The sequence below is a fragment of the Pollachius pollachius genome, assembly GCF_949987615.1.
Source record: "Pollachius pollachius genome assembly, chromosome: 12".
Classification (NCBI taxonomy): domain Eukaryota; kingdom Metazoa; phylum Chordata; class Actinopteri; order Gadiformes; family Gadidae; genus Pollachius; species Pollachius pollachius.
This window is the reverse complement of record NC_136945.1, coordinates 12,921,468-12,948,001: the sequence shown is the minus strand read 5'-3', so window position 1 is coordinate 12,948,001 and position 26,534 is coordinate 12,921,468. Positions and strand designations below refer to the sequence as shown.

Here is a 26,534-nt window from a genome sequence, read left to right as displayed (position 1 = left end):
CCTCCTCTATTTTGACACTCATTTAAAGCCACTTTCAAAAAAGTTTCACGTCTTAAGTTGAGAAATAATACTAAATTAAGAAAATTCTAAAAATATGAACAGGGAATTGGAACACATAAAATACTTGAAGTTCTGAACATGCTTATCCATCAGTAAGAGGTGTCAGCACAGTGAAAAGTGGCTGGTATCCGTGCTTCTGTGAATATAACGTGTGTGTGTGTGTGTGTGCCTGTGTAGATATTTCAGTCTCTACCTCCTCCATCAGCCTCTGTTTGAGCTCCCGCTCCGTCTCCAGCTTCTGTTGCAGACTGCGGGCGTTCATCTCCAACATGGCGTGCTTCTTCTCCAGATCGTTGAGCTGTGCACACACACACACACACACACACACACACACACACACACACACGATGATGAAGATGCAGAAAATCAACCCGCCCAGCTAGGCTCTAAAGTATTCTTTGTTTAAAATGAATTTTCTTCTTATTTATGAGTATGGCGTCAACTACAATGATTCACCATCAGTCAAAAATGAATGAACCCTTCTGGTAAAAGTGATGAATATAATTGAAGAGAAGGGGAGAGCGGTAGAACTGTACATTAGTGTGAGGAGTTGACCTACAGCCAGACGGGTCCCTCACCGTATCAGACAGACTCTCGGCCTTGAGTCTCTGCTCCTTCAGGGCCTGCTGCAGCGCCACGATCTCCGCCTTGTGCTCCTTCACCGCCAACTCTATGGCCTGGCGGGACTCGGTGCTGCGCTGGTCGGCGCGCAACCTGCACAGGACAGGAGACTTTGCTGTGAGATAAACCCCCACCTGTTTGACTTACCATCTCCGGCAGCACCTCTGAGCAGTTGGCTCTTTTTGATGCGTTTCCCTAATCGTCACTCAAAGCAATATCGCTTGGCAGAAAAAGGCTGTTTTAAAAAAAGGTATGCGTAAAGTAGAAACACAAAGGAAGAGCCGGAAGGGAGTTTGTGAGCACTGTTCGCTACAGAAGAGTGCGGCGTTAGATGGCTTTCATCGATTTTACGATGATTTTTTTTTTTCAAGTGTAAAGGCGTCTTGATGTGGTGCCTACGTTTAGTTGGAACTTATAGGCTAATCATTCATCCAAACCAAATTTGGTACCAATGTTTATTTAAATTCATTTGATTATACATAATACAAAATGTATATACTTATAAATACACATATTTTAAATTGATTTATTATCAAGTATGATAGTCGGTAGCTTTCAGGTACAGTCAATCTGTTTTTCGTGATCCAAGCTAACCGTTTATCTCAGCAGTGCTGAATCTGTACACAATACTTATATTTTGAAATAGACGACCCGTCCACATATGAACACAAGGGATGGATAAAGAAAATCAATAGAGGTTGCTAAGCAATCGCGTTCCCACAATAAACTACAATAAAAGGCTGGGGAAGCTTGCCCGCGGCACCAAATGTGCCTGGTTCGGCCCTCGAAGTGTTGCTTGTCTGACAACAAAAGTATCCTGCACGCGCATGAGTCATGCCCGGGCTCACGGCTCACGTATGCCACAGGTGGCCAATAAATATGTATTTCACAAACGATCGCCATGTTTTGGTTTGAGGTTTATTATTTTCCCCCTCCAGACGCTTGCAAAAAATACTAAAGACCCAGCCAAATTTTAATCTAGTCTTGTTAAGGCCTTCAATTTACATACTTTCATTGGCGAGATTTACTACTTTTAATACCCGCTTGGCTCCCATGGGTATGAGCTCTCCTCAGCCTGTACAGTTTTTAAGATGCATCTTAAGTCATATGTCGAGTCTACTTCTCAAAGCCACTGTGTGGGGCCTACGCTGAGATCCCAGTCTGTCTGAGTGATCCCCAGAGGGTTGGGGGGGAGGGTTGACCTGTTCTGCTTCTCGTTGTCCAGCAGCCTCTGCATGTCCCGGGTGCGTCTCTCCGCCTGGCTCTTCTCGTCCTCCAGCGCGCCCCTCCATGCCTCCCACTGCCTCTCCTTCTCCAGGAGCTCGTCGTTCAGAGACTCCAGCTCCACCACCTGCTCCTCCAGCATGCTGCACGTAGTCTTCAACGTCTCAATGTTCTGAGGAGGGGAGAGGGGGGGAGGGGGGAGGGAGAGGGACATCACACACAGGATGAAGCCCTTTGTGTTTAGACGATGTGGTGGCTTTGAGGCACCAGTTCAAACAAATAGCTGTATTTATACGTTGTGCCCAATATCATCATGCCTTTTATATTTAATGAATTAGTTTTTCCTTGAGAAATGTGGCGGTAGTTGTTAATAATTGTACGCAATGGCTTTCATGTAAACGTCTGCCTACCCATATCTGCCAGTACGCACATGGAAAACAGGTTTTGCATTAGAAAAAACGGTATTGCACGTAGATTATGATCCGGTCAATATCTAGCATATTTTTAAGCGGTTCACATCATTAGTCATCTATGTGGCGGTTGTCTGTGAGGAGTCCCCTCTGGGTCTTGGGACTGGAGAGGACGCGTGCTTCTGAAGAGTACCTGCTTCTGGTTGTTGAGGTGCATCTCGCGGTCGGCCACCTCCCTGCGGAGGCGGTCCACCTCCTGGCTGAGCTGCAGGCGGTCCTCGCTCTCGTCCGACGCCTCGTCCAGCTGCTTGGACAGGTAGAAGTTCTGGCGGTTCAGCTCGGCGTTCTCCTGGCTCAGCTGGGTTAGCTGCTCCTCCAGGTCCGTGATCACCTGAGGATTGTGGGTAGTATGCTGTATTAAGGCCCTTTCTAAAAGAAGGTTGAAAGGGATTGTGGGTAAACACTGCCGAGTATGTCAGTTGCGGTTATAAGGCTTCAGTATTGTCACCGGTGTCTTTGGATGTTAAAGTGGCCATTAAGAAATGATACTGCATCGAATTCATTCATTGTTTTGACTGACGCAGACCCAGGGGTCAGGGATCCGTGTATCACTGAATATAAATCTTCTGCTCATGATGCCAGGAAATGCTGAATGTCAGATGAGCAGTTCTAATCGGTGACATTCCCCATGTGATTCATCCGCGTTTGCAGAATACACAGACATGAGATAGGGACACCGTTGAGAAGTCTTACTTTGACAACAGAGGGCAGGAAAAACCAAAGTATTTTCCTATCAATATCAGATTTTTCTTACGCATAGGCAGAGTGTAGGATGAAAAATACATCTTTGGCCGAACTTACTGAGCAGCTGTCTCTCAGGGCATCAAATTTGCGCTGAATTTCATCTCTGTGAGACTGTGGAGGGATAAAAACAAGGCTTAGAACAGATGTCTCCCTTACATCCTCACCTCAGAGACGAACTTTCTGCATCCACACACACAAAGACAAGCATAATGACCATCTACTGTGAAAAAGAAATCACAGGAAGGAATCACAAGTACACACACAACCACACAGACACAAACAAACACCCACCCCCACACACACCCTGATGGACCATGTTGTCAAGTTAACAAAACACCGTCTTAGAGGAGGACAGAGAAATTGTGCATAGTGTGAGGGCCCCAGATGCTTCGCCAGATGTGCCCCGGGGGCCTCTCGAGGCTCACCCTGAGCGCGGTGATCTCCTCCTCCGCCTCGGCGGTGGTCTCCTCCAGCTCCGTCTTGGCCTGGGACAGCTGGCTCTCCAGGGCGTGGCGGGCCGCCTGCAGGCCGCTGATCTGGGACTCGCGCTCCTGCAGCGACAGGGTCAGCTCCGACACCTGCCGCTTGATCTCTAGCTTCTGCTCCTCGTGCTCCAGCCCCATCTGTCAGAGGCAGGGGTCATCCACCCGGCCCATGTACTTGGCATACACTCGACAGGTCAACAAGACCCCCGGGGAGGTGGACTTTAGGTAGGACATGGACCTTAGGGCCGGGAACCGGCAGGGATCTCAGCATGCAATATTTGAAAGTTTTTTGAGTGCCGATGATAAATGTATTGCGATTCTGTGAATGTTAATATTCTGTAATAATTGCGACGTTTTTTCTGCACAATTTTATCTTTTATGTGGTCTTAACGTTGGGGTTCAGGTTTCACAGATCCATCAGTGTCTGCCATTGTTTTTCATATGAACCCTGCTTCTAAAGGCACATACACGATAGCAACCTCTGTGTCATGGTACCATTCATATGTTTCCACACTTTAAAACCGTTTTTTTTGGCTCAACCAGACTTGCGGGACCAAAATATCTTAAGTAGGAGACAGATTAACTGATTTGCCCCCACCCCTAATAGACTAAACCCAGCAGTTTGCACTATATCTTATTCTATGATTGTTTTACATTATCTTTATCTTTCTTTCTATTTTTTGTATTGTTGTGTTTGAGGATGCCTGGAATGAAAGTATCTCCATGACTCCTACTCGTTCACTTATGCGCATACGAGGAACAAAGTTCAAACTTGGAATATACAATGACATTTTTTTTACTGGATTATACTATGACTTTATATCTCTTTGCTGTTGTTCACTGTAGTAAGGTAGGTTTTCTTACAAAATTCCTAAAAGCAATACGATTTGAAAGGTGTTACTTGAGACAAAAGATTAACAGCTGAACTAATTGAAAGTAAATGTTTTGATTCCCTTTTACTCCTTTTAAACCTTCTGATTGTGAAGGAGTGAGTGGGAAGTATGTGTGTGTGTTTTCATGTAGAGAGCAGGGCAGCAATTAGTGGCAATTTGTTGCCTGAGCTCTCAGCAGGGTTGAGTGTATGTGCTGGAGATGTGTCCCCCGGCCAGCAAACTGTCCATTAGCGCAGAGACTAAAGAGGGGCCACACCGCTTCCATAAAGCGTGAGGCAATGAGGTTAATCAAATTATCAAGCATGTCATCAAAATACACTTCTTTCACAGGTTTTTCTTTTGATAGCAATGGCTGCTGTGGTGCCGGAGTTCAAAGTATTGGACATCAATTATTCCCTTTTCAGCGGATGGCCGTTACTCCGCATTCATCAAAGTCTCCCATACTCCCAAGATCAACTTTCAAGATCAACTTTCATTATAATTTTCTCTGTCAGAATTTGACGTTCACAAAAAAGACAGAAACTTCAATGATTCTTGTTCCCTTGAGCATTTTCTTTACATGTCAAAGCCGATATGCTATTTGTCAACTGACGCAATAGATAAAACTGACAAATCATATTTAAGGAACTTTAATCTCCCATAGTGAACCACAAAGCGCAAAAAAAAGAAGGGGGGAAAAAAAGAAATTTATGTTTCGTTATAAACAGGATTTTGAGTTTGATCTTTAAAAGGTATATGATAAAAGTGGAAATGTGGGTGCCGACCAGCTTCCTCTTCCCCTCAGGAGGTACGGCCGGTGGGGGTGAGTGGGTTGGCTGAGGCATAGAGCTGACTATTGACGACATCTTGAATGCAAGAATACCATTCATCGTCAAGTTCTGCTACTTGGGATGAATAAAGTGGTGTTTTGACAGAAAATCCCATTTCTCCATCCATGACTACACCACTGACGGTCGGTATTCATCATAAAATTATCGTTAATCATTATTATATATTCATATCCAGCGATTTTTTTGGGTTATTTAAGGATGATTTATTTAACTGCCAGCCAACTTAATAAAAATAACTTAATTAAAACCTTTACGATTTCCATTCTGCCCGACAAACTTTGCCCAAGATGTTGCAATGACGCGGTCACCTCCCTCAGGACCTACTCCATAGTGACGTCACGGCGGTGGACTGAACCTCCAGCCCTCCGGTGCCCGCCCCGTCTCGCCTACCTCGCGGAGCCTGGTCTCCAGCTCCACCAGACGGCTGCGCTTGGTCTGCTCCTGCTGGCTCATCTTGTCCAGGTGCTCCTCCAGCTTGGCGTTCTGGGCCTCCAGCTTCCCCGCCTGGGACTCCAGGTAGAACTTCTGCTGCCGCAGCTCCGAGATCATCTCCTCCTGGGCTTTCCTGAGGGGGTAACACACACACACACACACACACACACACACACACGCACACACACACACACACACACACAGAGTAAAACTATGAACGTAGGATCTTACACATGAATCCCTACATTTCAAGGAGTTGACTGAGATTGTTGCGACCAGCTTTAGAGTATATTTGGTAATATTCAATTCGTAATAACTTTTAATGAAAATAAAACATTCAAAACAAGAAAGTACATAATAAGGGGATGGCCTAGACACCAAGATCCACCAAAAAGAATCCTATGCTTGCATGACAAGAATGAAATCACGTTTTCACATTGAGAATGGCGGAGGGTCTTCTTGCACCCCACCACAGCGAGCCACCTACAGGCCGTTAGAGGAACTAAATGCTAGTCCCTCAGGGATTCGCCCAGGGATTCGCAAACTGGCAGTCATGGCTGATACCTGACCAGAACACACATAAATTTAGAAACTTATCCATGTGTGAAATAGGGAAAATGTGTTAATTGAACCGAGTGGTGACTCATTTGCAAACCATCGCCAGTTATCGTCCAGCCGATGGGGGCACCAAAACAACTAAGCCGCCCGTTCATTAACACGACAAATCAATCAGCAGAACGCAATCCCTGCTCTTTAAACCGGAGCCTCTATCCTGTTGCCTAGGAGATGGTGACTTGAGATGACTTAAGATGAAGGAAAAAGTATGCGAGCTCCCTTTACAGACACACACACACACACACACACAGACGATCAACCACAGAACACCCTCAGGCAAACACTAACGAACGTGTCAGATGCGGCGGCGGGGAGGCAGCATGTCTGGGGGGCTAGGGGGCATATTGACAAGCGAGGCCGTGGGCGCGGTCTGGCACACTCACATGTTCTTCTGGGTGTAGATACTGCTGTTGGCCGCCAGCTTGTTAGCCTCCGACAGCTCGGCGATGCGCTGCTCCAGGTTCTTCATCTTGGAGTCCATGGCGTTAATGGTCTACCGAGGACAGAGGGGGAGGTCACAACACACAACGAGGACACTCGACTTCCTGTTGTCCAGTTATGGACATACACAACATAAAGGTTCATTTCTCTCTCTCTCTCGCTCACTCACTCTCTGTGAGATGCTAGGATGTTGTTGTGTACTGTGGTGCGATCCTATAAGTATGCATTAAGGTTTTGCCTGACTAGCCTGGTGCAAGTCAGGCAAGCCTCTTAAACTGCCATAAGTCAATCACATTAACCAGATTAAAGGCTTGAGGATCAGCTGCATAGTGCAAGTTAATGTATAGGACATTTTAATGGTCCAAACTGCCAACGCTGCACATAGGGCTACTTTTAGACCACAAGCAAAGAAATATAAGGATAACACTGAAAAAGAAAAGCTCAGGAACAGATGGTATTCAGTTTGATATAAAGGTGGGCACACAGAATGCTTTATCACTTCAAACACTTTTACCAAGTGACACCTTCAAAGACCACCACAGCATGGATGAGAAACCAATGGAAGATTCCAATCAATACAGCCACTGTTAGAAGTAGGGCCATGGACGTGTTTTAGACCGCAAAACAAAAACCCAAATACTTTTCTGTCACCTTTTTTCCATCTTCTTACAGGTATTGACTGGCAGTCGAACAGCAGATGATGCTATAATTCAATGCTGTAGACTTCCATTGATGTCCCAAAACACATTAAAACAAGTCACTTAATCCTCCTGCAGCTATAGATCCAAGAAGCTCCTATAGCTTCAATATAAAAGAGTTATGCACATTTGTTTTGTAGCAAGGTAATAACTCCTACTACTGCATTGGGGTCCATTATCTTTTTCTGCATTGTGCAAAATAATGGCCAATTTAGTTCTAAAGCGGGATAATGTATGCAGTTTCCTATAAAGAAAGCTCTTCCCAGCAGGAAAAATACATTTTCTTCGCTTTGGGTTGCTTCATTGAAGATGTCAGCAAAAACTACGAGAATTAAACCAGATTTGTTCCTCTATAACAGCAGAGAGAGCCAGCGCTAAATCCCTTCCAAAACATCCGCATGGTTAACTTCATCCTCTTTGTTTACATTTAGTTAATATTTAATGGAGGCGCCTCATTAGCAGCCATCCTGTGTCAGCTATCGAGGGGGCCGTGTTAATAGACATGTTTGACAGTGAACCATTCGGGTTATTCCTCACAGCCTTCTGCTCGCTGATCAGCTTGAACTTCTCGCGGGCCTCCTGCTCGTGCTGGGCCCGCTTGGTTTCCAGGCTCTCCTTGTCCACCAGGTCCTCCTTCATCTGGGCCTCCAGAACCTTTGGGTCACACACACAACAACACCACCACATCAGAGGGGACAAATCCATACTGCGCCACATTCATCCCTATTTAGATTGCCCGTATTGGCACTTGCTCCGCCAGTTGACGGGGCCTTGAAAAGCAGGGAAGTACTTGACAGTTACAAATGTACCCGCAGGCATGCGGGCAGTAAATCGCAGGCGCTGTCAGAGCCGACTGTGAAAGCTAGTTAAAATGAGATGGTGATAAATCTTTTCAGTCAATTGGATCAGTGCAGCCGCAAGAAAGTGGGTAGACGGTGTGTCGGCCATTAGACCGTCGCGTACATATTCAAGGCCGGTTCAAAACGACGCCCTTCTAACCACTGATGACACATTTGGGAGTCACATTGAAGAATTATGAACCGGAGCGAAATGAAACATTAACAAACTACAATTTGAAATGAGGACGATGCAGCCGATATATCTCACACAACAGCAGGGATTGGCTTCAAGGTAGTATTGATTGGTTAACACTTCACAAATGCAAAGATACATTTACTTAACAAGCCTCTAAATTAGCAGGCCGTGGCAAATAGGGGAGACAAAAAGTGTCTGTTCGTACCATCGGTGGCTTGTTAATAAGACAGCGTTTAATTGAACCGCCTGAATGCTAATGAATAGGCCTACATAAACCTGAACACCAATTACCAGCAAAACGATGTGTTCCCCGTCACCCAACAGTCTCCTTGAGTTACCCGCAGGGATTTTGAAAGGGAAAACGGAGGGCTCCCCCCACCTTGATCTTGTCCTCATAGAGCCTCTCGTTCTGGGCCAGGTGGGTCTCCATCCGCTGGGCCGTGGCCTGGGTCTCCCTCAGGTTCTCCTCCAGCTCCTGGACACAACAACACCAGCATCATCATCATCATCATCATCATCATCATCATCATCTCAACAACATCAGTTGGGTCCGAAATATCCGCAATGAACTGCAGAAGAGACCCCTCGTCCATACTTCGCATCACGGCCAACGAGAAGCGCTAACAACAAAGCATGTGGTAAATATTAAGGCGATGGGAGAGTCTTGCTTTGAAGAGCTGGGACACCGCCGAGTGGTTGAAGCCGGGGCCGTTCATGTTTTGTCTGCCTGTCGGGCCGCGGGGCTGTGTGTTCGTCTGATCGGTGCCCTGTGCCCCGCGCTGCAGAGGGAAGCTTGCCTCCTGGTCTCAGCACAAAGCTCTGCTCCAAAGAGCTCTGCTGGCAAGGAGCTCCCTGAAGAATATTGAGTGTGTGTGTGTGTGTGTGTGTGCGTTTGTGATTGTGTGTGCGTGTGTGTGTATACACATGGCGCTCCCCGTGTGCCCTGGGATAACAAGTGATAAGGACGGACAGGGGAGAATGAGGGGTTGAAGGGGTGGGTGAGCGGGCCGAGGGGCCGCGGGGGACGGTATTAAGCGAGGCCTTATCGGCCGCCCCTCTCACCAGGATCTTCTCCGCCATCTGCTGGATCTGCTGGGATTTGGTCTGGATGTCGTCCTTCAGCTTGTTCTCCCGCCGCTCCACCATCTCCAGCCGCTTCACCTGGTTCTCCAGGGTCTTCCTGCCCTCCTGTGTTCACACGCGATGAGACACACACACACACGCACACACACAGACAGACACAAAAACAATATTGCAAGATTCTTCCAATTTGTTACAATGCTATTTTCTTTTCATTGGTCTTGGCGTGATATTATATAACAAATAGTCCCTTACACCCAGAACCGTCTGGGCCAGTTCTTGGCAAGATTAGGCGTCTGGGAACATAGCGTTAAAATTCAGGCTTTAAATCTAGCAACTAGATCAGATGCTGGCTTGCCGTTTTTCTTTCTTCCGTCACACACACACACACACACACACACACACACACACACACACACACACCTTCCCCATCCCGCCCAACTTTCTCCAGCCTTTCACCAGCCTGTGCACTTTCAACATCCGGAGCAGAATCGCAAAGCAAGCGCTTCTGTGGCTGTTGCTGCTTAAGCTTACAAAGGCAGCAACAACAACCACGGCCGGAACAGAGAACGGACACCCTTTGAAGGAAGAAACAATCACGACCATGCCGTGCCTCCAGGACTCGGCCCTGCGAGAGTCCATCCGGCCGAACGAATCGTTTGCTCGTTCCCATATTGAGGGGGCAAACGGAGAGGGTTGCGCGCGGCCTGGCCTAATGAGTCGCTACCTCGGTCTCCCTCAGGCGGCGCTTCAGCGTGTCGCTGGGCTCCGTCTTGCCCCGGAGGCGCTCCAGCTCTCGCTCCAGCCTCTCCTTGGCCTGACGGATGTTCTGCAGCAGCTCCGTGGCCTCTGTGCTGGCTTTCACCGCCTGGGGTAGGGCAGGAGGTCGGGGCGGGGTCAGGAGGTCAAAAGGTCCGTGTGCGGAGACACTCAATATAAATGTAATCATCACAGCCGCCGCCCCTCTTGTAAGAAACATAGCTTGAAGCCTGCCGAGATGCTAGAACTAAATGGCTAATTACATTAGTAAGGGACAATTACCACCCAGCTTAGTTGCAGTCACTCTGTATTTGTGTGTGTGCCTTGCATTATGCATGCTTCTGACGTAGAGAAGTGACACAAAAGGACATTAAATTAACTCCTATCCGATTTTGCATTAATACACTTTTCTGCCCAAAACGTTTACCTTGGAAAGTTTGTCCTGGAGCTCTTGGATTTTCAGCTGCTGATCAGAATTTGTCTGAAACAGAAACACAACCTTAAATCTCTAGAGAATACCTTAAAAGATGGAATATGTCCCGAGAGTCGATTCAATTTTCTTTCGACCTGGTAAGGGCCTTCGTCTTACCTTTTCCAGTTTGGAGAGAAGCTCCTCTACATCGGCCTTGCCCTGCTCTTTAGCCTGCCAGGCAAACAGAACAGAACACATAAAGAAGACACATCAATAATGCATAATTCAAAACCAGACATGTGATTATGATTCAGTCACTTGTGATTATTGAGTGTCCCTTACTATTACAAAGAAATGTAGGCTCATTAACTTGCAGTTAATTCATATACAGGCCATTATGGAGCAGGTAAAGGTCAGGTATTTGGTGGACATTGGGAATCAAACCCAGTAGCTTATGGATGGGAGTCGTTTCTATATCTCCTTGCTGCCCATACTTCTACAGCATTATGTTGCTCTCTCAGAGAGGAGGCTACCACCACAGGGACCGTTACCTTCTGGATCCTCTGCTGGTACTCCACGGCCTTCCTCTTCAGGTCCTCGCTGGTCTGCCTGGAGTCCCTGAGCTCCGACTCGTAGAGGTCGCTGCGGCGCCGGGCTGCAGACAGGTCCTCCTCCAGCTGCCTGATGGTGACCTGCATCTCCTCCAGCTGGGCATGGTACTCCTGGAGACCCCCGGCAGGAGAGATCAGAGCTCTGGGGCACACACGTTGAGCGAGAGACAGGGGCTGCCGCTCCACAGGGGGTTTTGTTTTTATGTCATACACCATCAGGAATTAGAATGGACCGCTTAGCAGTTGAATGGTGGCCATAGTCTGACAAATTAGCCTTACATGACAGAATCTGGGCTCAAATCAGATGTGCGCCATATGTGGTCATTGGATGCATATCTGATCATTGCCGTTGTAATATGAACAGAAAGGGAACAATATTAGATCTGAGCAAACAAAAGATCTGAACTGAGCCTGAGAGCAGGAAGGCCCAGTTGAAATATGACTGCAGACTTTTTTTTCCCCCAACGGCATTATGACTCATATGCACACGAGGGCTTATTCTGTGGGTAAAGATGATGGTTTGGATAACAGATACCGTCTGGATACACGAATGGTGCTCTCCCCCAAAAGGCTTACTAATAGCTTGATTAGCATTAACAACACACAAGGGGTCAGTGAAGTGCATGATTAAAAGCCTCCAGATAAACATTCGCACCTCTCCCTAAAAGGTGTCCCAAAATTGATACAGCGTAATTCCACACACAAATAGAAATGTACCTTGACAACAGCTTTGTCCTCAAGCGTTCATTTTCATAAATGATCTATTAATTAATGCAATAATTAATCATATCTTAATCATTAATCGAAAACCCAGCTTCCACGGGGTACAGTTATTCAGCAAATTGGATAGCAAGGTCGACCTGAAGGTTAGATAGACGTCTAACAAAGAGGTGCACTTACCTGCTCCTTAATCTCCTGCAGCTTGTTGCTCTGTTCTCGGATGTCGTGGAGCAGCTGAAGGGCTTTATCATCCTCCTGGGAGACCTCCACCCGGGCCTGCTCCAAGCTGCGCTTCAAGCTCTGCACACCCGCACACACATGCGCATACACACACACAATTAGAAAGGGTCCAATCCGATGACCGTTCAAGATTCCTTTTGATTAGAGTGCTTCAGTTCCCCGCCCTAACCCCTGACACAGAGAGAAAGACACAGTGCTAGTTGTCGTCGGCAGCTCCGCTGATGGATGTTTTTATACAAGAATCCACTGAATGGGTGAGGAAAAGAACCCAGGGTAGACGGGGCCTGGGCCGGGGGGCCACTCACGCTGCATTCTGTGATGTAGGTGGCGAGGTCCTGCTCCAGGATGGTCCTCTGGGTCTCCGAGGCCTTCAGCTCCACATCCTTCTGGTGGAGCACGGACTCCAGGTCGGTCATCTTACGCTGGAACCTGGAGATCTCCTGATCCATCTGAAGGGGCAAAGCAGAACCGCAACACAACGGACGCCTCATTATCTGGTGCACGTGTTTCAAAGGCCAGTGGAAACATGAAGGATTGATCATCTGCTACAATCAACATTTGTTTTCAAATAACGAATTCCAGTTATTGTTCCAGTTGATCATTCCTTTGTGTTTTTCCACTGACATATACTTTGAAAGTATATGTAAACATGGACATTAAGCAGATGGCTGACCACTGCTGACATTGAGGCAAAAGGTCCAAACCACAAGTCTCACCTTGTGGCATTTGTCTTGAGTTTCTTGTAGTTCTTTGCTTTTCAGGTGTAGCTTCTTTTCCATGGAGTTGGTCTTGGCAGGGGAGTTGATGCCAGCCGACACAGACCTTGGCGAAGTGAGATAAATGGAGCTTCAGGTTTCCACTAAGTAAACAGGCACTCAAGTTCTACATGAAATACATTCAGCCAATACTTGGGCTAAGGTACAAGCCTATGCCACATTAAATCTTCTTTTCGTCATTTATGATTAGTACTCGGGTAATGTATCCTAAAAAATGAGCTACAAAAGGCAATAATGCGTCCTTTGTCAGAATCCTGAAAGAGGCAACCTTGGCAGAAAATTTAACTAAAAAGGAACAATATATTTTCTTTGCAAAGCAGCAACAATGATTTGAATTATCTTTTTCTCCATTCACTCCAGCTGCCTGTATCCTATCACGTTGCAGGGCTGGGTGCCCCTCTTAGACAGCTGTGGGAGTTCGTCCCATAGCGATGCACTGGCTGATCTTCAGTCTGCCCACCATTGCCATCACAAATGAGCAACAGGCACAGCGCATTATTTTTACTGGTACAATAACAAGCAATTGTGTTGTGGAAAAACAGTGACAAAAAAAGCTTTATACGGATGAAAACCCATCAACCACTAAGCAATGCCAGGTTTGAAGCTATGGTGCTACTCTTTAGCTTTCTAGAAGAAGTTGGGGCCAAAGCATACTTACCAATTCTATTCATCTATTCTAATTTCTTTATGAGAATGACCAAAGACCGATGATGGCACTGCTTAGAACTGCAGAGGCGCACGTTGAACATGCATCACTAATCATCCCTGATTTGATGAGCAAATTATTTTCCATTTAACACGTGTGGCTGTAACAACCGAGTCCTGGTGATGGTCTGAGGGAGTCGACAGACACTAGCGTCAGGGTGTTCAAGGCTCTCTGATCCTTGCATTGACTGAGAATGAGTCACACCGGCATTAAAAATAATCACGGAAGCCAGCGCTGCTCCTTTCGCCTCCCTGAATCCAAATCAAGATGCCGCCCCCGATGCACAAACACATACATCGGCACGGGAGAAACCGAGGCAACTTCCTCAGGTTCCTGAGGAGAGCCACAAGTTTAGCCATCTGATATGAACCACCGGGTAGGAGGAGGAGAGGAGATGATCACATGGTGAATAATGGTTAGCAGGGCTTCAGAGAGAGATGATAATATATGAGTGGCCGTCGCCACCGACTGCATTATTGAGAAGAGGGACATGGGGAGAGAGAGAGAGAGAGAGAGAGAGAGAGAGAGAGAGAGAGAGAGAGAGAGAGAGAGAGAGAGAGAGAGAGAGAGAGAGAGAGAGAGAGAGAGAGAGAGAGAGAGAGAGAGAGAGAGAGAGAGCACTCTGGAGGACAGTATGTGAGAAGATTTGGCAGCGATGGACGGCCACACACACACACAGACACACAACTGTCTCTTTTGAGAGCACCAGACACACACATGATGGAAGGATTTCGCACACCCACGCAGCCACAGACCAGAAAATTCAGGCACACATACGCACGTGCAAAAAGGACAAAATAACACACAAAAGGGACATGCCAAGATCGGAACAAACAGACACACACACACTAACACAGTGTAAAAGTCTATTTTTAAAACAGGCTATAACAACAGACGTCTGATATTAAATTGGAACGCATTGGGTGAGTCAGGTTAGGGGGGAGGGGGGGGGTGTTGTTTTGTTTATACTAACGAGAAGACAGAGACATGGCGCACAAAAACATACACGAAAACACACACACACACACACGCACACACAAACAGGAAAAGGAAACTCCAAAACACATCATTAGCATTTCATTATGCATGGCTGTGTGTGTACATTTTCCTCTTTGGCTTTACAAGGGTAGCTACAAGCACGCGCATGCATGCATGCAGACCCCCATACACACACACACACACACACACACACACACACACACACACACACACACACACACACACACACACAAACAAACACGCTCAGCTGAATAGAGAGCCATTATTCATTAGATGCAGTAAAGCAAATGACCGGGCTGGCTTTACTTAAAACCCCAGAGCAGAAGACTGCCGGGGGCAACACCAAGGGAGGGGGGGGACATGGGAAGAAAAGACAGGAGGGAAGACGGAGAAAGAGGGGGGGGGTTGGTGGCTGGGGGGGAACCATGGTAGTAACCATAGAAATAGAAGCGCCCCTCCAATCTTGGGTCATCTCTTCTCCCGTCTAACCCAGTGATGCCTCTCGTATCTTTTTCCGTTCTCACCGTTCTGCCCCTGGTCCCTCGTGGGCTTGGCAATCCCTGGCTCCGCTAGACCTGATCCCGAGCCCCCGAGACAGAGCCCATCGCCGCACGTTGTTATCAGAGGGCGGCTGACAAGCCACAGACCACCGGTGGAATTGATTTGAGAGTGTACGCCATTAAGCTGTCAAGCCCGACACACGGCAGCACTCACAGGCGGGCACAATAGCATCCACCGTGGTACAAAATGCATTCTCCACATTGACTCTCTCTCTCATTCTCTCTCCCTCCCTCGCGCTCTGTCTCTACCCAATACCAATCAGCACCGATGGTAGAGATAACGGCAGCCAAGAGATACTCCTGCTGTCCATTCACAGATCCTCAACTGGGTCTTGCTATGAGAAACACTTTGATCACACACACACACACACACACACACACACACACACACACGCACATAAGCACAGAGGGTAAATGGAACGGCTAAATAGGGGATCCCCCTTTTCTGGTTGCGCCGCTCTTGTGATGAAGCCAAGCCCATTGGAGCAAGAACATTGTGTCACACACACACAGACACACACACAAATACACACACACACACACACACACACACACACACACACACACACACACACACACACACACACACACACACACACACACACACACACACACACACACACACACACAAGCCCAGAGCTCCAGGTAACCTGGAACAAGGATACCTTTAAATATCCTCCATTGTACAGGCTGCTCTCATGTATTCTCCTAACAGTGGTTGAGGGGTGGGGGGAATTGATTTACTACTGAAGCCGGAGGGGGTGGTCCAGCTGAAAAAAAATAAATAAAAAAAGTCCAGCTGGTATCGCTGAGAGCAGCAAGGCAATGCATAGTAAACAGGCAAGGTTGTACTCACTCGGCTTTGGCGAGCGCTGTCAACGCCCTGCTGAAGAACCAGCCTAGAAAGGGCAGATCGTGGCCCTTGAAGCCCGCTGTCTGAGCTCCTCGCCGGGCAGCAGGGGCAGACCGGGCGGCTGCCTGCTCCGGTTCTTCAAAATTAGAGGTGTCATCTTCTGTTTGCAGCTTCGGAACAAAAGGCGGGAGGACTGCGGGAGCGGACAGAGGGAAGGAAAAAAGGGAGAGAGAGAGGGAGAGAGAGAGAGAGAGAGAGAGAGCGTGTGTCAAAACCAGACCCCAGCAGTGGAGAAGGTAATATAACGAAAAAAAAGACCAGAGCCGGGCGGAAGGGGAAAAAGGGAAGGCGTGGGGAGAAACGACAGAGCGGATGGAGCCTAGAGCGTGCTAAGTCGCACACTCATACACATGCTGCCTCTGTCCCTCCCTCCTGCTCTCTCTCTGCCTCTCTCCCCCTCCCTCACTCTCTCCCATACTGCAGCAGCACAAGCTAATCATCAGCTGGGGGTAAGCTGGAGTATTAGGCTGTCTGAATGCAGCCCCTTGTCAACAATCCAGCACCCAACCAACCGTCCAAACGTCTAGATTTTACTTCTATTGAATGAAATGGAAGTAATATAGTAGTCATAATAATAAAAATAATAATGATAATAATAATATAATAATAATAATAATAATAATAAAAAATAATAATAATTCAAATAATAACCATAAAAATTCATCATCAACAATTTTAATAATTATCAAATTAAAAATAAAATAATAAATAATATGAAAAAAAGGTTTCTGCTTTGGTTATTCAACTAAATGATTACTGATGAGTTAATAATCAGATCAGATTAAACATGCTGCAGAAACAAATCAACTTGTCAATAACAAATCAATAACTGAGTATAAAATCGACTTGAAAGAACCGACAATCATTATTTTCACACGTATAAAACTCCAACTCACCATCTCGCACGGCCAAAAGAAGCCAATAACTATATCAAATACTTAGCCGGGGAAAGGCCCATAAATAACTAATGACCTCCGTTCCATGAATGACAACAAGCGTTTCCAAAAATAGAAATGGGTTTCTGCAGACGCATTAATGGGCATACATTTTAATGGGGTGGGGGGGGAAATCCACCAAGATTCACGAAGAAGAATAAATGAATAAATAAATAAATGGCACGTGCACTCCCCCCTCAGTGAGCGTGTCTAATGCTAGCGTAAGAACAGCTCTGCAGCGCCCTGCCCTGACGCCGATGCGCTACAGATCTTCATGTGGCTTCCTCCCCGAGTGCTAGCGCACGTGTGCGTGCGCGCCTCACGGCTCCCCTGGGGAGCCCTGGCCTGCAGCCAGCAACGCACAGCATCTCATTATTTTACTACAACCCACAGCCAGCACCACCAGCAAAAAATACACTACAGCAAGCGATACTACTGCCAGCCACACACGTGTGTGTAACCGACACACACACACACTGAGTGCAAATAATTTGGCAACCTGAAAAGCAAAGGGTGTAGTGAAATCCTCCTGAATGGGTGTTGTGGTTGCGATGGTGGGCGGAGTGAATGGCCTGAGCACAGAGATGGGGGGGGGGGGGGAAGGGGGTGTCGGCGAGGCGGTTCTCTGCTCACCTTGTCTCAGGTTGTTCCAGTCGGTGCTGGAGAAAAAGGCGTGGCAGCGCAGGCCCTGGTAGCCCAGCCGCTCTCGGGCTCCGCACAGGAGGCTCTGCACCAGGTCCACCAAGACCCTGCTGGCGCGCACCTCCTCTGGGAACTTCAGGTACCGCTGAGGGGCGAAACACGCAGCGGTGGTCAAGGGATTATTAGCGTATCACAAGAGACACACAGCAGTCACAACTGTTATTCTGTTCCTATACAGTCGTCATGTCTGCACGGTCTAGAATAGGACCACTGTGGACCATCGGTGTAATAATCGATGTCATCGTACGATTGTTTTGACACTGTTCAAGGAAATGGTAGATACAATGATAGATATGCATGTTGACGTGAGCTTTTGTCTCAAGAATGTCAGTGGCCAAGAATGGCTGACCTTTCATGACCCTGATTGGTTTCATGAGTGCAGGCGGTCGGTCGTACCTGGAAGTTGAGGATGTTGTGGGCGGTCTTGGCGGAGGTGCCGTCGGAGAAGGGGGATTTTGCATAGATCATCTCGTACGCTATGAGGCCCAGGGACCACCAGTCACACTCCACCCCGTAGAGGGCGGGTTGGCCCCCCTTCATAGCGGCCAGGACCTCGGGGGACAGGAAGTCCTGGGTGCCCACGGGGCCCACAGGGGCCACAGGGGCCACAGGGGCCACCACCTAAACAACACACCAGTCATCAGATCCACCGCACTGGATCCGTTTATTAAGGTGATTGTGTTCAGGCCTTTTATTCTAATCGATTTAGATTTTAATGTCGGATTCATATCTGAAATGTCGGACATCACTGAAGGTCTTTTTAAATGTTTTATTCCTTTTTATCCCTTTATTTTTTATAGTACATGTGTTATTTCATTGAAGGACTTTCATTATATTTGCATGTACTTCTTCACTATAAATGATACTGTCGCTTTTTTCTCTGTAAAGCACATTGAACTGCTTGATGTTAGAAATGCGCTATACAGATAAAATTGCCTTGCCTTGCCTTATAAAACTCCTACCTTCTTATCGGAGTTCAGCTTGGCAGCGGAGCCAAAGTCTGCCAGCTTAATGTGGCCGGTACGATCGATCAGAACGTTCTCCGGTTTCACGTCTCTGGAAGTGGAGGGAACAGGAGATGTTTTCAAATTCACGTTGGATGTTATTTAAGATCATATTATTTTTCCCACGCTTTTCCCACGCTTGTTTACACTACAACAACAGTAAGAGAATCAGCAACTGTCTTTTCCCTTCTTGCAAGCCTGTGGGAATTGCTTGTGTTTTATCATTAACGAAAATGATACTCCATCTTTATCGTACAAACCCCAGCGCTTAGTTTTCGTTATTTTAGATAAGCTAGTTGTAATCACACACGACCAAGACATGGACTTAGGCGAGCCGGTAGCTTGTTGGGGTTACCTGTGGACGTAGCCAAGCTGATGGACACTGTGGATGGCTTCCACCAGCTCAGCCAGGTAGAACTGAGCCATGGACTCATCGAACTGATCCTCATATCTAATAAGCAGGGAACTCAGGTCGCCTCCTGGCAGGTATTCCATAGCCTGAGAAGCACATCCACATAACCACCCATCATTTGGTGGAATATAATTAACAAAATATCCTATATGTCCTCTGGATGACGTGAGTCATAAAAATATGAATGGTTCAGTGTGATTGCAGACAAACATTGCAATACAAATCTCCATGGACAATAGTACAAGGATAAGACAAGATCTGAATTTAGTTTAAACTGGGTTGAAGATATGCATTTTGGATTTGTATAAGTATAATCTAAAATAAAACTGGGGTAGAAAAAACCACAAGCGAGTTCAAAATAGAAATGAAGATGAATGAAACGAATAATGAGGTTGAGATCAAATATTTGCATGTCAAAGTCAGCAGTTATCCAGGGCTGTGTATGATCCTAAGGCACTTCTTCTGATTATGGATCCAGTTATGTCACAGTCAACCGATTTATATATAACACTGTCTGCAGCTAAGCGTTTGCTCCAAGCATTCACATTTAACACACCATCTGTATTACCAGCCATGATATAGAGAGCGGTTGCCAGTGCTCATTTAAGGAAATATCCTCAAAATGTATCTCAACAGGGAGCTATTAAACCTTGGACACACTAATCAATAATTCATCCTGATCTGTTTTGACAACACTGCAAAACTGATGTTTCCCTCCCATTCAAAACACTGCCATCGTTATTCTAAGCGTAGGCTCGAGTGAGGCGTCGGTCAGACTCATTTTGAATGTATGGCGGCTCCCATACAGTCAGCCAGGCAAGCCCCTGGTGCATGAATGGTTTGGAGTCTGAATGAACGGCAGCATTCTCCAGTGTTACCTAGCAACAAGGAGACTGGGGCCTCTGTGACACTTAGATAAAGATGGACTCTTTGTATTTTTTTCTACTCAACGCTCAATAACAGAGCCAGAGAGGGAATAGATAGATAGATAGATGTAAGCTGTGTGAGGTAAGGGACATATAATTGTTAATAGTGGGGTTATTCATAACTATAATTCATGTTTCTCTGTAGGACATAAATAGCAATGAAAACAGCTATAGTCAAAGCGACCAAATGAAACTTGAGCCATTGTTTGTAGCTCAGCGTTGTAATTGTTTATGCCATGATAAGTAAAATATGCATCATCTGTAATCCATCTGGGGGAAAATATGATAGAAAGCCCGTAGCATAAAGTGGACGAGCCACTATCCACAACGAGCAAGTCACACAAACATGCAACAATGCACCAATTCCTTATGTAGCTTTCTCAAATTACAAAGGACATCGGCTTGTATGGCTTGCAGCATACAATACATTTTTTGTTTTGTTTCTCAACATTATTGACAAAATAAGTCAGATAATTTGCTATACTGTCTTCATTCAAATTGCCACAGAAGGTAATAGATGCAGGGATTTTAAACTACAACATATGATAATGTAATCCTTGTACGGGGTCAGTGCAGAACTCTGGACTTTGAACACATGGTCTCATCTCACAGCAAGAGAAAACAACAACAACAACAACAACAACAACAACAATAACAGCTACTGTAGGCTCACCAGGTAGACGTGCTCTGTGTCCTGGAAGGCGTAGAACAGCTGAGGGATCCAGGGGCTGCTGTTGAGGGAGAGGATCCTTCGTTCCTCTTCGTGGAACACCACCTACCAGCAGAGCAACATTACAAAACCAGCTATACAAGGCCACAACCGGCTGGCCTGGTCCTATCTCCCAAACCCATTTAAAAAAGGCTGAAGCAGGGTCTATTTCAAGGCTTGAGTAATGCATATGAATTTGTGTATCTGGAGCTTGCAGATCTTTTTCCCTCAGGTCTTTTACTGTGTTTAATATATATTTCATCATTTATCTCTGCAATTACCAACAACCATGGGTGGGCTTAGTGGAGTTTTCCTATGTTTCTTCAATAACAGAATAACCAAAAAAAAACCATCTAATCTGGGATCTAACAGTCCTTTGCTACAACAGAACTTCTTCGGGAGACGGCACAGGGCCTGGGAACAGAAACCAATAACTGTAAGTGGTGGAGTAACGCCTTGCTTCTTGTTTCGTTACAAAGATGTTCTACCAAAGATAATCTAATTTGCGTAAGTGGATGAATCTTTCAGAAGGGGGTTTTAATAATTCCATATCTACAGCTTTCAGTCTACACAGTGTTGATTTCAAACATTTACAGACCGATTTTTAAAGGTTAACAATTAATAGGCCGAGTGTGGCTGTGTTCGCTAATTACACACTAATAAAACCATCAATTGGTTGAAATAGATATGAAGCAAAAGAAGAAGAAAGTGAATTGCCTGGTTCACATAGAAGTGAGCTAATCAGATATTACATATTTTTCAAGGGTGTGATTTGTTAGACTATGGCCCATCTGGCATGGTTAGAAATAAGTGCTGAAATTGTAACTGGGTCCCCTTGCTTTTCGACATTTGGAGACACCAATTTCCACTTCATAAATTGCATATATTTTCCAATGTCATTTCCCATTGAGATACAGTGAAATCCTCATCAAAGGACTTCTTTATGAAGCTGATTCCTTTATCACCATATTCATATATCTAGCTGAAGAAATGCATGTACTATTCTTACTGAGATTGTCTCTTAATCAGAAGCCTGGCGGCTCACCTCTAAATTCTTGTCGGAAAACCCACAGCACCCTCTATTGCCCTGTTAGAAAACTACAGCTTCCAATATCCAAACATCCATGCACTGTGTCAAGGAGAGGCTGCATATTGCACATCAGTTGCCCTTATTGTTTTGGCCTATGCTCGACCCCAGAGCTAGACAGTAACACAATATTGTAATATAACATAAATTGTATAATTAATATTTGTTATAGCCAAATTAAATACAGTGAATAACCAAAAGCCTAGTATTAGTCTAAAAACAAATAAAATACAATGAATGACTTAAATGATGTACAGTAGAAATAAATGTTAACTATTTGGCAGTGTCCAAATCTGTAAAAGGGTAAACAGTTCACCTTTATGTCGACACCAATGTAAACAGAAGAGAAGCCTTACATTTTCTGTAGCACGTAAGACCTCCTTGTCCATGATCTTCAAGGCACACACATCGCCGGTAGCCTTCTCTTTTACTACTTGAACCTCGGCAAAGTGACCACGACCCACTACTGCTCGCACCTCAAAGTCCTGTGGCCCAGGCTGCAGAGCCTGCAGCTCCATGACTACCTCAGAAACTGTCACACAACACACACACACACACACACACACACACACACACACACACACACACACACACACACACACAGTTTTGCTGTTACGAAAACATGTTTTTATCATAAAGTATATAAATATCAAACACAATGTATAATAATACACAATAAAAGATTATGCTTACATTTGTGGACAAAGTTGGAAACGTGTTGCATCTTCATTAGTTCGGGAGAGGTGCATTCTTGATAGAGCACCAAAAGTGCCTCGAGAAACTCCTCCCGGCCCAGATTGCATCTTTCCTCTTGTCCACACAAGCTAATTCGACCCTAACAAAGGAAAGACATACCAGTATAAGGAAGTGAGTCCCTCCCAACCTATATTTAGCAATGTAGTCATCCCCAAAAAAGAACCAGTGGGATGGTTGTAGTAAGTCATACAAAAACGATACATTCTGTCAATAATGTAGCCATAAGAGGAGCATATATTTCCAGTGACAATGATAAGGCAGTAAGCATGATCGCCATCTACCTGAAAGAGGTGGTTGATCCGGGAGCTACGGCTTGTGATAGGATCCGTAGAGCAAGGCACCATCTTCAGGCTGCCTTGGCTCACGTACTTGAACTTCAACATGATATCTTCAGATATATGACACTAAATAAGAATCAAACGTAAGGTTAGAATGGGCCCGATCGGGTTGACTTAGTCCCTAGCCTTACGTTGTATGATGATCATGCAACGATACGACGTGTTAACGAAATGTCAACAAACGTCTTCTCGGTAAGCTTAGCTTGCTAACGTGTTCGACAGTATGTCAAATTATGCAAAACATGACTATCTATAATGCTCAGACAAAAATAGAAGTTCAACAATATAGCATAACGTAATACGCCCACGAACAACTCACCAAACGTCCATCTAAATAATATAATATCGCTCCTATAAAGATAGAGATAATACTAGGTTGACTACTCTGTCTGCATCGTTTCCGGTTAACTTTCAAAAATTTGCGCGTTCCCCACCCATTCTTTCAGAGCAGTCCGGACCCTCGTGTTTGATTGGCTGTTGAAATCGTTAAGGGGCGGGTACAAATGATGCTTGTGACATGTAACGACCATGTTACTCTTTCAAGAGATGAGGTGTTGATGGTTAATGTGCAAATGTGTATTTATTAGTCAAAGAGAAAGCTTTTCACTCAGTTACCATTTAAAATATGGCTCAGGCTGAATGAATAAAGGGATAACTTTCAATGTCGTATTTCTAGCAGAAGTTGATCAGTTCTGTTGTCATTAATGCTGTTGTCTTGATTACAAAATAGATCATGGTTCAGCTGTAATCTGTTATAATTCCCTTTATAATAATATTTATTTTAATAGATCGTAATATTACGCAAATATCAAGTAAAACCACACTTTTCAAATTAAAAACCACACTTTTCAAATTAAAAACACACTTCGCAAGTTTGCTTTTTGGATAAGCCACACCCTTTATTTTCAAACAAGATGTTAAGTAATTTGTTTTCCACTACAAATGTATCTTGCTAGAGGGAAGAGGAAACCCTGTTGAAAGACAGCTCACTTCAACTGGTCCCTGCGGCCGCGGGAGGAGTTGGGGCAGGGGGGTTAGGGTTGGGGTTGGGGGTTGGGTTTGGGTTGGGGGTTGGGTTAGGGTTGGGAGTGGGTTCAGGGCCAGGAGTTGGGGCGGGCACGTTGAAACGTCCCCTCTTATGCCACTGCATGTCCTTCACACGACGGAAGGATTGGATGAGAGGTGTTGCGGCTCCCCAATCGTTCCAGTGCTTGTAATCGCCATGCTCAAACACATACTGGCGCCCCCTGTAGCCGGGATACATGTATCCCACCCACCTTCAGAAAGCAGAGGAGTACAATTAGTGTGTGGAACAGAGCATTTAACATCCCAGACCTGCAGAGGAGCGAGGTATGATTTAAAGGGTCTCTATCTCCACCAGGTGTGATATTGATTAGTCATTGCAAGCCATTTCAAAATGGCTATCACGACCTTACAGTGACATCACACGTAAAAGTGTCCACCTAGATGTATGATGGGTATACAGTATATATCAACCTACCAGCTTACACAGTTGGCTGTGCCAACTGATGAATAACAGGTCGATTTGGAAATGGCGCTTGTAATGGTTCATCAATATCACACCTGTTGGTATAATAGGCTCACTCTAAAATCAAGTCTTCCTCTAAGCATAGCATGAAATTACATACATCATAGTAAACATATCCAAAAATACGTTCCACTAAGGTATTGAAAGTGGTGCGTACTGCTTAAAGATATAAACATTTGAAGACTTACGTTCCATTGACTGACTTGATGCTGGCCACGCGGTCTTGGAAGCCATGAGCCCAAAGACTGGGCACGTCGTCATCAATAATCTCCATCTTCCTCCCGGCATAGCCCGCATTTTCAAACAGGTGCAATTTATGCTCCGCAGTGTCCTGGAGAGAGAGAGAGAGAGAGAACAGGACTCTGGTACATCTAGTGCATTACCTAGAAAGTTTTCCAAGGAGATTGCCGGATCCCTACTGTTTGTAAAGCCTACGGAAGGCAATTTGGAGAAACCAGCCAGGGTAAGATATAATTTTTAAAAATCTAACAAAAAATGTCCCTCCCCTCTCTTCAGAGCTCCCTCCAAAGCCACTCCCCCAAAACAAATGTATTTTGTCAGAGCACTTGATTTATTGATTGCTATGAGGATATAAATAGAATTTCGGAAAAGCCAAAAATGCTTATGAAACAAATATCCTACCCTAACTTTGAACCTCACACCCCATGGGTAGAACAGTCTCCTTCACAAGCTGTATGTGTATACCATTCATCAGCAGTCGTATCACTTATGCATGCATTATGCTCTTGTAATGTTTCCGTGTGGAGTATACTGACCACCTTGAGGGGTCTGAAGGAGCGCAGGTAGTAAGTGCTCTGGCTGTTGGTCCAGGTGCTCCAGCGAGGGTACTCCCCTTTCTCCAACACAAACTGCTCCCCAGCGAAGCCTGGGAGCTCATACCCGACCCACCTGGAGGGAGACAGAAAACACAGGGTCAAAACAAAACATGTGGGTCGACAACATACAGCAGTAATGTGGGCGGAGCGGAAAGGCAGTGATGTGGTTGAACAAGCATATATTTACACAGAAGAGGCAGTTAGTTTGACAGGGATCACTCACGGGCCACACTCTACGATGATTGAGCCAATCCTCTCTGCCTTTTCGATCACATCCTTGCATTCAGCAGACAATTCCAACTTCTTTCCGACGAAGTTCTCAAACTCGAAAGCCACCAACTGCAAGCGAGGAGCAGATGTTATTGTGACTGCGTGGAATCACACAGTGATGACTCATTTTCAAGCCATTTTTCAGCGCTTGTTAGAAGTCAGTGATGAATCGTACCTTGTATGTGACTCCAGCCCCACCTTGGCCCTTCCCTGCGGCCTGTTGGTCTGGTATTCCCTGATGTTCGGGCATGTTCCCTCTGCAAGACACAGCTGTCAAAGCCTAACTGACACCACTGCTCTAATATAAACACACTGCACCTCTGATTGACTCCTGACAGGGCTATGGGTAAAGTGGATTATTGCAACTGACCTGTTTGACCTAAATGTAAATAGATTTCAATATTTATTTTCTGAAGTGAGGCAATGTCAACATAATCAATTATACATTATAAACAGATAATTTTCTTTTTATTTAACTTTATTTTGCATAGTAGCAGCCTTGGATTTGATTTATATTAAATGTTATTGCAACTTTACGTATAACAAACAGTTTGGCCACTTCTGCGATGAGCCAAATAACACACTGACTATGCAACCATCAATTCCATTTTTTTGCACAAATATCGACGCACATATTGTTCTTTCTACCTGAATTTTGGTGTGTGAGACACTGTACCTTGATCAAT

At 45.6% G+C, this 26,534-nt stretch overlaps 2 protein-coding genes across 5 annotated transcripts in view; both read right to left on the bottom strand.

The window, feature by feature from the left end:
- Positions 1-23,590, bottom strand: part of cita (citron rho-interacting serine/threonine kinase a) — a 41,076-nt gene extending 17,486 nt beyond the window's left edge. For 3 of the 4 annotated variants that reach the window (XM_079747998.1, XM_079748000.1, XM_079748001.1), the window contains exons 1-28: positions 23,513-23,590; positions 23,137-23,259; positions 22,793-22,934; positions 22,456-22,631; positions 20,977-21,078; positions 19,321-19,463; positions 18,924-19,017; positions 18,358-18,582; positions 17,893-18,046; positions 16,268-16,457; positions 13,087-13,192; positions 12,676-12,819; positions 12,311-12,430; positions 11,351-11,521; positions 10,977-11,030; positions 10,815-10,868; positions 10,353-10,496; positions 9,611-9,736; positions 8,928-9,023; positions 8,051-8,167; positions 6,758-6,867; positions 5,718-5,892; positions 3,545-3,742; positions 3,177-3,230; positions 2,509-2,706; positions 1,884-2,077; positions 639-774; positions 254-358 (exon numbers count right to left, since the gene is read on the bottom strand). In XM_079747998.1, the coding sequence (XP_079604124.1) occupies positions 254-358; positions 639-774; positions 1,884-2,077; positions 2,509-2,706; positions 3,177-3,230; positions 3,545-3,742; positions 5,718-5,892; positions 6,758-6,867; positions 8,051-8,167; positions 8,928-9,023; positions 9,611-9,736; positions 10,353-10,496; positions 10,815-10,868; positions 10,977-11,030; positions 11,351-11,521; positions 12,311-12,430; positions 12,676-12,819; positions 13,087-13,192; positions 16,268-16,457; positions 17,893-18,046; positions 18,358-18,582; positions 18,924-19,017; positions 19,321-19,463; positions 20,977-21,078; positions 22,456-22,631; positions 22,793-22,934; positions 23,137-23,238 (3,630 nt within the window). In that variant the 5' untranslated portion in view covers positions 23,239-23,259; positions 23,513-23,590. The remainder of the gene's footprint in view (positions 1-253; positions 359-638; positions 775-1,883; positions 2,078-2,508; positions 2,707-3,176; positions 3,231-3,544; positions 3,743-5,717; positions 5,893-6,757; positions 6,868-8,050; positions 8,168-8,927; positions 9,024-9,610; positions 9,737-10,352; positions 10,497-10,814; positions 10,869-10,976; positions 11,031-11,350; positions 11,522-12,310; positions 12,431-12,675; positions 12,820-13,086; positions 13,193-16,267; positions 16,458-17,892; positions 18,047-18,357; positions 18,583-18,923; positions 19,018-19,320; positions 19,464-20,976; positions 21,079-22,455; positions 22,632-22,792; positions 22,935-23,136; positions 23,260-23,512) is intronic. The other variant, XM_079747999.1, reaches the window with a different exon arrangement.
- A 594-nt stretch (positions 23,591-24,184) lies between these two features.
- Positions 24,185-26,098, bottom strand: crybb3 (crystallin, beta B3; the record flags this gene model as incomplete). The annotated part of the gene is made up of 5 exons (XM_079747376.1): positions 24,185-24,470; positions 24,931-25,073; positions 25,519-25,651; positions 25,802-25,917; positions 26,024-26,098. 5 exons carry the CDS (start codon positions 26,096-26,098, stop codon positions 24,185-24,187), a joined length of 753 nt encoding a protein of 250 aa, XP_079603502.1.
- Between the last annotated feature and the right edge of the window lie 436 nt (positions 26,099-26,534).